The sequence below is a fragment of the Penaeus vannamei genome, chromosome 39 (assembly GCF_042767895.1).
Source record: "Penaeus vannamei isolate JL-2024 chromosome 39, ASM4276789v1, whole genome shotgun sequence".
In the NCBI taxonomy this organism is placed as follows: Eukaryota; Metazoa; Arthropoda; class Malacostraca; order Decapoda; family Penaeidae; genus Penaeus; species Penaeus vannamei.
This window is the reverse complement of record NC_091587.1, coordinates 27,207,987-27,220,486: the sequence shown is the minus strand read 5'-3', so window position 1 is coordinate 27,220,486 and position 12,500 is coordinate 27,207,987. Positions and strand designations below refer to the sequence as shown.

General features: G+C 47.7%; 1 protein-coding gene across 18 annotated transcripts in view; it reads left to right on the top strand.

The window, feature by feature from the left end:
* Positions 1–12,500, top strand: part of hpo (serine/threonine-protein kinase hippo) — an 87,262-nt gene that overhangs the window by 33,948 nt on the left and 40,814 nt on the right. For 10 of the 18 annotated variants that reach the window (XM_070116774.1, XM_070116775.1, XM_070116767.1 and 7 more), the window contains exon 2: positions 6,783–7,339. The exons of 3 other annotated variants lie outside the window; for them this stretch is intronic. In XM_070116774.1, the coding sequence (XP_069972875.1) occupies positions 7,182–7,339 (158 nt within the window). In that variant the 5' untranslated portion in view covers positions 6,783–7,181. Of the gene's footprint in view, positions 1–6,688; positions 7,340–9,122; positions 9,206–11,061; positions 11,085–12,500 lie in introns of those variants that run through there. 5 more of the 18 variants (XM_070116765.1, XM_070116766.1, XM_070116762.1 and 2 more) reach the window with 4 other exon arrangements.

Below are 12,500 nucleotides of genomic sequence, written 5' to 3'. Positions count from 1 at the left end.
TGTTTCGTTTATTTTTCATTAGTTTTTTTTATCTCGTTTTTTGGGGTGGAGGGATGGGTGTGTTTTTTAAGATATTTAACGTAAACATGTATTTATTTGGGAAGTATTTGGTGTGTTTTTTAACATAATTAACATAAACATGTATTTATTTGGGAAGTATTTGGTGTTTTTAAGATATTTAACATAAACATGTATTTATTTGGGAAGTATTTGGTGTGTTTTTTGTAAAATTTTAACATAAACATGTATTTATTTGGGAAGTATTTGGTGTTTTTAAGATATTTAACATAAACATGTATTTATTTGGGAAGTATTTGGTGTTTTTAAGATAAATATGTATTTGATTTGTTGTCTTGTTTCGTTTATTTTTCATTAGTTTATTTTAATCGTTTTTTGGGGTGGGGGAAGGGGGGATCTTTTCTTGGGCTTGGGTTTGGTGTTTTTAAGATGAATGTGGATTTGATTTGTTGTCTTGTTTCGTTTATTTTTCATTAGTGTTTTTTTAAATCTCGTTTTTTGGGGGATGGGGGGTATCTTTTCTTGGTTTGGGTTTGGCTTGGTTTGGGTTTATTTGTGAAGTATATTTGTGTTTTAACATTTTGATTTTTTTTTTTACATAAACATGTATTTAAATTGTTTTTCTTTTTTCGTTTATTATTCATTATATTTATTTTTTTTTCTTGTTTCTTTTATTTTTTATTAGTTGTTCTTTTTTTAATTTCATTTTTTTGGGGTGGGGGGGGAGGCTGGTGGAGTATTTTTTCTTGTTATGGTTTTGGTTTACTTGGGAATTATTTATTGTGTTTTTTATCTGGTTTATTATTCATGAGTTGTTCTTTTTTTTAATCTCTTGTTTTTTTTTTTTTTTTTGGGGGGGGTGAAGGCTGCGGGGTATTTTTTCTTGTTTTGGTTTACTCGGGAATTCGGTAATGTGTTTTTACTTAATCTATTTTTCATTAGTTTTTGGTTTTATTTGCGAATTTAGTTGTTTTCCTTTTTTACTTATTTTTTTTTTATCGCGTTCTCTCAGCATTTTTCTTTTGTTTTTTTCTATTCGTTTGATTGCGAATTAGTTGTCATTTCGCTTTTTTGTCGCATTCTTTGCATCTCTGTTTCTGTTTTTTGTTTTCGATTCAGGGTGAAGTGGCAGTCGTCTCATTCCTCTTTCTCTCTTTTTTTTTTGCATTTTTCTTGTTTGTTTTCGTGTCCTTGTCAATTAGTTATCGTCCTTTTAATCTCTCTTTCTCTCTTTCTTTCTTTCTTTCTTTCTTTCTTTCTTTCTTTCTTTCTTTCTTTCTTTCTTTCTTTCTTTCTTTCTTTCTCTCTCTCTCTCTCTCTCTCTCTCTCTCTCTCTCTCTCTCTCTCTCTCTCTCTCTCTCTCTCTCTCTCTCTCTCTCTCTCTCTCTCTCTCTCTCTCTCTGTCTCTCTCTGTCTCTCTCTGTCTCTCTCTCTCTCTCTCTCTCTCTCTCTCTCTCTCTCTCTATCTCTCTCTCTCTCTCTCTCTCTCTCTCTCTCTCTCTCTCTCTCTCTCTCTCTCTCTCTTTTTGCGGTAGATTTCGGCGTGGAGGGAAAGTCTTGGTTCTTCTGACGCGCCGCCAGATGGCTCTTTGGCGGCCGGGGGCTTTGTGGCTGGCTCTGCGGGGCTCGGTTGCAGGGGGAGGGTTGAGGGGAGGGAAGGGGAAGGGAAGGGAAGGGAGGAGGGGGAGGAAGGGAAGGGAGAGGGGGAGGAAGGAGGAGGGAAGGGAGAGGGGGAGGGAGGAGGGAGGAGGGAAGGGAGAGGGGGGAGGTGAAGGGGGAGGAGAGGGGGAGGGAACGGAGGGAGAGGTGGGGGAAGGGAAGGGAGAGGGGAGGGAAGGGAAGGGAGAGGGGAGGGAGGGAGGGATGAAGAAGGAAGGAAGAAAGAAAGAAAAGGAAGGAAGGAAGGAAGGAAGGAAGGAAGAAAGAAAGAAAGAAAAAGGGGTGAGGGTGGAGGAAGTAAAAGGGATGAGGAGAAGAAGGAAAAGGAAATGAAAGTGGAAGAAGAGATTGGGGAGAGGGGAAGGCGGAAGAAGAGAGAAGGGGGAGGAAGTGGAAGAAAGAGAAAAGGACAAAGGAAAGGGAGCTAAAGGGCATAGAAGAAAAAGAAAAGGAGAAGGAAATTGAATGGAAAAAGAGAGAAAAAAAGATTTCCAAGAGGACGAAGACGAACCGGGAAGAGGAAGAGCAAGACGATTTATTCTGGTGTTTATTTGGTCTCTCGCTCTCGGGGCTCAAAGCGGGGCTGGGGGTAGGGGTGGGGGTGAGGGAGAAGGTGGGGGGGTGAGGGTGGGGGTGGGGATGGGGATGGGGGTGAGGGTGAGGGTGTGGGTGGGAGTGGGGGTTGGGGTGAGGGTGGGGATGGGGGTTGGGGTGAGGGTGGGGATGGGGGTTGGGGTGAGGGTGGGGATGGGGGTGAGGATGAGGGTGGGGATGGGGGTGAGGATGAGGGTGGGGATGGGGGTTGGGGTGAGGGTGGGGGATGGGGGTGAGGGCGGGAGAGGGGGTGAGGGTGAGGATGTGGAGGGGGGTGGAGTTGGGGTTGGGGTGGGGATGGGTGTGAAGGTGGGGGCGGGGGTCGGAGTAGGGGGTAGGGGGTAGGGGGTAGGGGAGGCGACCTTGATATGTTTACACGTTGCCCGCCCGCACGGGTGGAGAGCAGGAGGCGCGCGGCAGTGTCAGAGTGCCTAGAGAGTGCCTAAAGAGTGCCAGAGAGTGTGCCTGAGAGCGCCAGTGTGTGCCTAAGAGAAACGTAATCCACATCGGAGTGCCAGGACGCGCCACGAAGTGTACCTGGGAATGGGAAAGGGCGAGAGTGCCAAAGTGTGTGTGTGTGTGCCTGAGCGTGGGCGCCCCAGCTGTAGCTAAGAGTGCCAGTAGGCGAGGCGGAGCGACGCTGAGAGCGAGGAGACACCGTGGCACCGGGAAGAGCCCCCTTCCCCCCCCCCCTTCTCTCTCTCTCTCTCTCTTGGCCCTCCCCCTCCCCCCCTCTCTCTCTCTTGGCCCCCCCCTCTCTCTTGGCCCTCCCCTCTCTCTCTCTCTTGGCCCTCCCCCTCCCTCTCTCGCCTCTCCCCCTCTCTCTCTTGGCCCCTCCCCCTCCCTCCCTCTCTCTCTCGCCCCCCCCTCTCTCTCCCTCTCTTGGCTCTGCAGTCACGGCGTCGCTCCCGGCACTAATGACCCCTGCCCCTGCTTGGCACTCGCGCGTGTGCCCGGGGTATGTTTGGCCCCCGGCGCCGCCGCGGTTGCACTCGCCTGCAGAGGCCGCGAGGAAAGGTGGTCGCGCTCGCTATCTCTCTTTCTCTCTCTCTCTCTTTCTCTCTCTCTCTCTTTCATTCTTTTTCTTTCTTTCTTTCTTTTCTTTCTTTTCTTTTGTTCTTTCGTTCTTTCTTTTTCTTTCTCTCACTCTCTCTCATTCTCTCTCTCACTCTCACTCTCTTTCTTTCTTTCTTTCTTTCTTTCTTTCTTTCTTTCTTTCTGTCTGTCTGTCTGTCTGTCTGTCTGTCTGTCTGTCTGTCTGCCTGTCTGCCTGTCTGTCTGTCTGTCTGTCTGTCTGTCTGTCTGTGTCTCTGTCTGTCTGTCTCTCTTTCTGTCTCTCTCTCTCTTTCTGCCTCTCTCTCTCTTTCTGTCTCTCTCTCTCTCTGTCTCTCTCTCTGTCTCTCTCTCTCTTTCTGTCTGTCTCTCTCTGTCTCTCTCTGTCTCTCTCTGTCTCTCTCTCTCTCTCTCTCTCTCTCTCTCTCTGTCTCTCTCTCTCTCTCCCTCTCTCTCTCTCTCTCTCTCTCTCTCTCGTCTGTCTGTCTGTCTGTCTGTCTGTCTGTCTGTCTCTCTCTCTCTCTCTCTCTCTCTCTCTCTCTCTCTCTCTCTCTCTCTCTCTCTCTCTCTCTCTCTCTCTCTCTCTCTCTCTCTCTCTCTCTCTCCTCTCTCTCCTCTCTCTCCTCTCTCTCTCTCTTTCTTTCTTTCTCTCGCTCTCTCTTTTTTTTCTTTCTTTCGCTCTCACTTATTATGCGTGTGTGTGTGTTTGTTTGTTTGTTTGTTTGTTTATGAGTGTGCGTGGTTGTGTGTGTGCGAGAGTTCTGTGTGTTTGCGTGGTGATGTGCGCTGCGGATGTGTATGTGATGGGGTGGCACCTTGGCGGGGTGTCTGTCAGGCTGAGTCACTGCCAGGAATATTCCGGCAATTTGACACCCCTCTACACCCCCCCCTCCCCCCGATTCCCCACCCACAGCTCTTTCCGCCATCACTTCTCGAACCGTTTTTGCCCCGTCCCCCCCCTCTCTCTGTCTCTATGTGTGGGTCTATCTGTTTCCCTCTTTTTCCCTCTCTCTGTTTCCCATCCTCTCCTCCTCTCCTTCTCCTTTCCTTCCCTATCCTTCCTTCTCCCTCTCTCCCCCCTCCTCCTCTCCCTCCCCTCCTCCTCCTCCTCCTCCTCCTCCTCCTCCTTCTCCTTCCTCCTTCTCCTTCTCCTTCCTCCTCCTCCTCCTCCTCCTCCTCCTCCTCCTCCTCCTCCTCCTCCTCCTCCTCCTCCTCCTCCTCCTCCTCCTCCCCTTCTCCCTCTCCCTCGCCCCATCTCCCTCTCCCTCTTCCATTCTGCTGTCTCTCTCCTTTCATCCTCTCTCACTCTCTCTTACTCTCTCTCTCCCCCCCCCCTCTCTCTGTCACGTTGCCGCTATGGTTTTGCAGGTGTCGACGGGGAAGTGAGATGGGGGAGGGGGGGGAGCTCTGATACACACCTGTTTCACCAAGGGAAGGAGAGAGGGGGGAGGAGGGGGGGGAGCTGGACTGAGGGCTGCGGAATGTGCTACGTGGAGAGAGAGAGAAAGGGAGAGAGGGAGGCATGAGAGGAAGAGGAAGGTGTAGAAGGGGGGAGACGGAGAAGAAGAGTGAAACGGGGAAGTGCGACATCGAGAGAGAGAGAGAGAGAGAGAGAGAGAGAGAGAGAGAGAGAGAGAGAGAGAGAGAGAGAGAGAGAGAGAGAGAGAGAGAGAGAGAGAGAGAGAGAGAGAGAGAATTTTTTTCTGATATATGAAACCAGTCCAATAACGAGGAGTGAAGGCGGATGAACAGAGAGAGAGAGAGAGAGAGAGAGAGAGAGAGAGAGAGAGAGAGAGAGAGAGAGAGAGAGAGAGAGAGAGAGAGAGAGAGAGAGAGAGAGAGAGAGAGAGAGAGAGAGAGAGAGAAACGAGATACAAAGAGCTGAATTGGGGAGGGAAGAGAGAACGGAGAAAAGGGAGAACTGTAGTGGGAAGGAGGGTGGGAAGAATAAAGGGAAAGATAGAGACAGGAAGAGAGGAAAATGGGAAAAAGGGGGAGAGGAAGAGAGGAAGTAAACGGGAGAGGAAGTGGGGAAGAAAGGGAGAGAGGAAGAAGTAAACGGAAGAGGAAGTGGGGAAGAAAGGGAGAGAGGAAGAGGATGAGAAAGGAGGAGAGGAAGTGGGGAAGATTAAGAAAAGGGGAAGAGGAAGAGATTAAGAAAGGGGGAGAGGAAGTGGGGAAGAGAGAAAGAGAGGAAGAGAGGAAGAACGGGAAAGAGGAACTCCCCGTTCTTCCTCCTTCCTCTTCCCCTATCTCAAGATTAAGAAAGGGGAAGAGGAAGAGGAAGAAAAGGAGCGAGGCCGGGGAGGGAGGGGGAGCGGGGATAGGGGATAGGCAGCCGGTGCATCAGCTGAGCCTCGATCCGCGCATTCCGACACGAGTCCACCTCAGGCCCCGTGATCGCCCCGCTGTGAGCGCCTTCGCCCCCCCCCCTTTCGCCTTCGCCCCTTTCGCCTTCGCCCCCTCTTTCGCCTTCGCCCCCCTTTCGCCTTCGCCCCCCTTTCGCCTTCGCCCCCTTCGCCCCCTTTCGCCTTCGCCCCCCTTTCGCCTTCGCCCCCCCTTTCGCCTTCGCCCCCTTTCGCCTTCGCCCCCTTTCGCCTGGCCGGACGGGGGGGGGGGGGGCGGCTCGTGACGTGGCCTTGCCCTCTACGCCTCGGCCCGCGGGGGGAGGAGGGGAGGGGAGGGGAAGGGGGGCGGTCTCTGGCACGCCCCCGGTGACCCTGGTGGCTGCGCTGGTGGTCGGCTGCGTGTGGGCTTGTCAAGTTATTGTTATTGTTATTATTGTTATTATTGTTATTATTGTTATTATTGTTATTATTGTTATTATTATTATTATTATTATTATTATTATTGTTATTATTATTGTTATTGTTATTGTTATTGTTATTGTTATTGTTATTATTATTATTATTATTATTATTATTATTATTATTATTATTATTATTATTATTATTTTTATTATTATTATTATTATTATTATTATTATTAATATTATTATTGTTATTATTATTATTGTTATTTTTGTTATTGTTATTATTATTATTATTATTATTATTATTATTATTATTATTATTATTATTATTATTATTATTATTATTATTATTATTATTATTGTTATTGTTATTGTTATTGTTATTGTTATTGTTATTGTTATTGTTATTGTTGTTATTATTGTTATTGTTATTATTATTGCTATTATTATTATTATTATTATTATTATTATTATTATTATTATTATTATTATTATTATTATTATTATTATTATTATTGTTATTGTTATTATTATTGTTATTATTATTCGTGTTATTTTTATCTTTATTGGTATTATCTTTTGGTCATTGTTATTGTAGTTACTATTATTGAAAAAAAGATACGGCAACGCTATTATTATGATTGTTATTATGGTTGAGTCGCCTCGCCGAGTGACTCAGCATAGTGACGAGTGCCATGCGTTGCAGGAGCCATTTCCCTCAGAGATCGAGTGTCCTCCTAGGAGTGGCCAGCCAGTGACCTCAGTGTTGTCGCCACGAGGGCCAGTGCCCAAGGACCAGTGCCCAAGGACCAGTGCCCAAGGACCGTGATAAGTGAACCGAAGTGAACCTCAGTGGCGCCGTGGTGATCGCGTTGAGCCCTTGGCACGGAGGACCCCGAGTGAACCAGGTTGGGCCGGGCGCGGCGCTCCCACGCCCACGGCATGGACTAGCCGCGAGGCGATGTGATCCCCGCGCGCGCCCGCTCGTCTTCGTCCGCGGGATCGCCTGCTGACGCCCCCTGGGTCCCCCTGGGTCCCTCCCGCGCGAGCCTCGGGGCCCCTCCTGCAGCGGGGCCCCGCCTTCCCCCCTCCCTCCCTCGGGGGCATGATGGAGAGCCTGGAGTTCCGCGAGAAGCTGCTGTACCCGGGCATCACGCCCACCATCCACTGCCACACCTGCAAGCGGCAAGGCAAGCGGCGGGCGGCGAGGCCCGTGTCCTCCCCGCCCGCGCCCGCCTCCGCCGCGGGGCTCCTCCTCAACGGGTATGTCGCACTCGCCTTGGGGCGGCGGGCGGCGCGGGCGGCGTTGCTCGCGCCCCCCGTGCCCCGCTATTGAGCTTCGGGATGGGATGCCCTTGACGCGCCCGCACAGCATCGCCGGGGCTGAATATGCATGCGGAATTATCGATAAATGCCACGTTCGCGCCAAAGCAATAAACATGACACGCACTCCGGGTGTAGAATAAGCTTGAGATTCGGTGTTCGTCATCAGCCCGTAAACAAACGTGGCCGCTCGTAAACAAATCGTACCGAAAGCCATCTAATAGTCGTTCGCGGGAATGGAGATTTAATCTAATTTAATTTAATCAAAGAATCGGGCTTCGTATCACCAAAGAAAGAGAGAGAATGAAAGAAAGAAAGAAGAAAGAAAGAGAAAAAACGGCCCTAACATCGGGGCTCCAAGGTCACAGAAGCCTTGACCTCGGAATTAGAATCCTTTGTGCAAGGTCACTTTGCCAAGGTCGCCATTGCAAGTCATTTTTTTTATCGCGGCGGCGGATGGATGAAATTTATCCCCCCCCCCCTCCTCCTTGTCTGTCGGGGATTGTTTTGATATTTTATTGTCGTCGTCGGAAGAAGCTGCCGGTTCGACATACGAGTGCGGATTATTTGCAAATAGGGCTTAGGTTTTGCTATTTCGATGCTATTTCAACGCTGGAGATTCGTGGCCTACTTGTGGTGCAATGCGCTTGGTTCAGTTCCATTGTCTTTCGTTTTTTTTCGTGTTTGATGCGTTCAGGGTCCAATGTTAGATGCCCAGATGTATGAATGTTGTCTATAGCGTTTTTTAAAAGGAATATCTTGAAGGAAATGGAGACTTTCGCAAGTAAAAATGGCCAAAAATGGTCTATAGCGTTTTTAAAAGGAATATCTTGAAGGAAATGGAGACTTTGGCAAGTAAAAATGGCCCAAAATGGTCTATAGCGTTTTTAAAAGGAATATCTTGAAGGAAATGGAGACTTTGGCAAGTAAAAATGGCCCAAAATGGTCTATAGCGTTTTTAAAAGGAATATCTTGAAGGAAATGGAGACTTTGGCAAGTAAAAATGGCCCAAAATGGTCTATAGCGTTTTTAAAAGGAATATCTTGAAGGAAATGGAGACTTTGGCAAGTAAAAATGGCCCAAAATGGTCTATAGCGTTTTTAAAAGGAATATCTTGAAGGAAATGGAGACTTTGGCAAGTAAAAATGGCCAAAAATGGTCTATAGCGTTTTTAAAAGGAATATCTTGAAGGAAATTGTTTGGCAAGTAAAGACGGTCAACATTAACCGAGGCTTTCATGGTCGTAAACCTTTTGATCTCGTGTCGGATATATTCTTTTACGCGTGTTAAACCGCGTGTCGCTAATATACTTAGCACGAATAAAACATTGGCGCCGAGTTGGTTTGATTTACAAGGAAAATGTTAATTATCAAGTAAATCTAAATTTGTGCGTGTCTGCGGAGTTGTTTGTTTTGCAAGGAAAATATTAACTACAAAAAAAAACTCGAAATTTGTGCGTGTTTGCGGAGTTGTTTGTTTTGCAAGGAAAATAACAACTGTAAAAAAAAATTCGAAATTTGTGCGTGTTTGCGGAGTTGTTTGATTGGCAAGGAGAATATCAACTATCCAAAAACTCGAAATTTGTGCGTGTTTTTTGTTATTGAGAGAGTCACAGGCTGGTGGAAACCTTTGCGTAATGGGGTGGGGGTGGGGTGGGGGGGTGGGGTGGGGTGGGGTGGCCGTCAGCAGGAAGACAGCAGTCAAGGTCTATATAAGGACTTGTTATAGACCTTGGCAGCAGTGGTGTTCTCGGCGCGGGCAGAGGGTCGTCGCCGTCGCCGTGATCGCCGTCTTTATCGCCGATGGGTCCGTCCTTGGCTGTTTCCTCGTCGTCGTCGCCACCATCATCGTCATCATCACCATGATCACCATGAGCTTCTGTACCATTGTCAGCAGTACCATCAGCGCCATGGTCACCATTATTAATACCGCCGTCAGCATTCCCATCAGCACCATGATCACCACGAGCATCTGTACCACTGTCAGCATTCCCATCAGCACCATGGTTACCATCATCAGTACCACCGTCAGCATTATCATCAGCGCCATGGTCACCATTATTAATACCGCCGTCAGCATTCCCATCAGCGCCATGGTCACCATCATCAGCGCCACCGTCAGCATTCCCACCAGCGCCATGATCACCATCATCAGCACCGCCGTCAGCATTCCCACCAGCGCCATGATCACCATTATTAATACCGCCGTCAGCATTCCCACCAGCGCCATGATCACCATTATTAATACCGCCGTCAGCATTCCCACCAGCGCCATGATCACCATCATCAGCACCGCCGTCAGCATTCCCACCAGCGCCATGATCACCATTATTAATACCGCCGTCAGCATTCCCATCAGCACCATGATCACCATCATCAGCACCATCGTCAGCATTATCATCAGCGCCATGGTCACCATTATTAATACCGCCGTCAGCATTCCCATCAGCGCCATGATCACCATCATTAGCACCGCCGTCAGCATTCCCATCAGCGCCATGATCACCATTATCAGCGCCACCGTCAGCATTCCCACCAGCGCCATGGTCACCATTATTAATACCGCCGTCAGCATTCCCATCAGCGCCATGATCACCATCATCAGCACCGCCGTCAGCATTCCCATCAGCGCCATGGTCACCATTATTAATACCGCCGTCAGCATTCCCATCAGCACCATGGTCACCATCATCAGCACCGCCGTCAGCATTCCCACCAGCGCCATGGTCACCATTATTAATACCGCCGTCAGCATTCCCATCAGCGCCATGGTCACCATTATCAGCGCCACCGTCAGCATTCCCATCAGCGCCATGGTCACCATTATTAATACCGCCGTCAGCATTGCTATCAGCACCATGGTCACCATTATTAGCGCCACCGTCAGCATTATCATCAGCGCCATGATCACCATTATTAATACCGCCGTCAGCATTCCCATCAGCGCCATGATCACCATTATTAATACCGCCGTCAGCATTCCCATCAGCACCATGATCACCATTATTAATACCGCCGTCAGCATTATCATCAGCGCCATGGTCACCATTATTAATACCGCCGTCAGCATTCCCACCAGCGCCATGATCACCATTATTAATACCGCCGTCAGCATTCCCATCAGCGCCATGGTCGCCATTATTAATACCGCCGTCAGCATTATCATCAGCGCCATGATCACCATTATTAATACCGCCGTCAGCATTCCCATCAGCGCCATGGTCACCATTATCAGCACCGCCGTCAGCATTCCCATCAGCGCCATGGTCACCATTATTAATACCGCCGTCAGCATTCCCACCAGCGCCATGATCACCATTATTAATACCGCCGTCAGCATTCCCATCAGCACCATGATCACCATTATCAGCACCACCGTCAGCATTCCCACCAGCGCCATGGTCACCATTATCAGCGCCACCGTCAGCATTATCACCAGCACCATGATCACCATTATCAGCACCGCCGTCAGCATTGCCACCAGCGCCATGGTCACCATCATGAGCACCGCCGTCAGCATTGCCATCAGCGCCATGGTCATCATATCAGCGCCACCGTCAGCATTATCATCAGCGCCATTATGAGCGCCACCGTCAGCATTCCCATCAGCTCCATGCTCACTGTCACATGACCATTCTCTTTGTCATTCGCCGTCACCGTCGCCGTGTCATGGCACTAAAATAGCGGTAATTCCATTTCATTCACTCTGTCTTCGTCTTTTTTTTTTTCTTTCTTTCTTCGTCTTTTTTTCTTTCTTTCTTCGTCTTTTTTTCTTTCTTTCTTCGTCTTTTTTTTCTTTATTTCATTTTTCACGGATTGAGGCCAGGGGGATCACGTGTTTTTTTTATTTTTTATTTATTTATTTTTTTTATTATTTTTTTTGTTTGTTTGTTTGCACTCGATGGTTTTACGGTGTTTGGTGCGGTCGGATTAGGCTGAGATGGTGCAATTTTTTTTCGTATTGTTTTCCCTTTGATGTTTTATTTTTTTTTCGGTTTGGTCAGAAGGGATTTTGGTTTTGTACTTGATTTTTTTTTTTTGTTGATTTAGAGAAACTGCAAAGGAGAAAATTTGTAAAGGGAAACTGGTGCGTATTTTTAGAGTAATTTTTTTTTCCTTCTTTCGATATCAACTTTCTGTTACTCTTGTGGCATAATAATTTTTCCGTTTAGTTGAGGTTTTGACTTTTCCTTTTCGTTTTAGTCCAGCATTTTCCTGTTGTAATTTCTGTTTTAGTACAGTAATTTCTCATTGTAATAGATCGTGCCATTTCTACCAACTCCTCCTCTTACTCTACCAACTCCTCTACTAATTCTACCAGCTCCTCCTCTACTTCTACCATCTCCTAATTCTATCATCTTCTCTACTTCTACCAGCTCCTCTATTTCTCCCATCTCTAATTCTACTATCTCTTAATTCTACCATCTCCTCTACTTCTACCAACTCCTCCTCTAATTCCCCCATCTCTAATTCTACCATCTCTTAATTCTACCATCTTCTCTCCTTCTACCAGCTCCTCCTCTATTTCTCCCATCTCTAATTCTACCATCTCTTAATTCTACCATCTTCTCTACTTCTACCAGCTCCTCCACTAATTCTACCATCTCCTCCTCTAACTGTACCAGCTCCTACTCAGATTCTACCAGCTCCTCCTCAGACTCTGCAAGCCTCTCCTCTACTACTACCATCTCCTCCTCTAATTCTTCCAGCTGCTCCTCGATCTGTTCACAGGGACACCGCTATAGATAACCCTTGATATCTTGGGCTCCGTCGGTCGGGGGAGGGAGGGAGGGAGGGGGGGGGGGATTAGGCAACACCGTCCCACGTAAATCCCGAATCCTTCTGCCTTTATCTTGTGGGAACGGATGTCTCGTTACACTGTCCTCCTTGTCGGATTTACAATTACTACAAGTCCTGTTGAACAACTGTTGTAGGCTGGGTCTTCGTGCGGTGGTTTCGTGGGTTCGTTAATTTATTTGATGTATTTTTTGGGTGTATTTATGTTTTTTATGGCTTTATTTTTCCTCTCCTTTGCTCTTCAGGGTTTGCGCGGTATCGGATGGAGGAGAGGAATGCTGTTCGGATCGTTGTCTGTTTGTGAA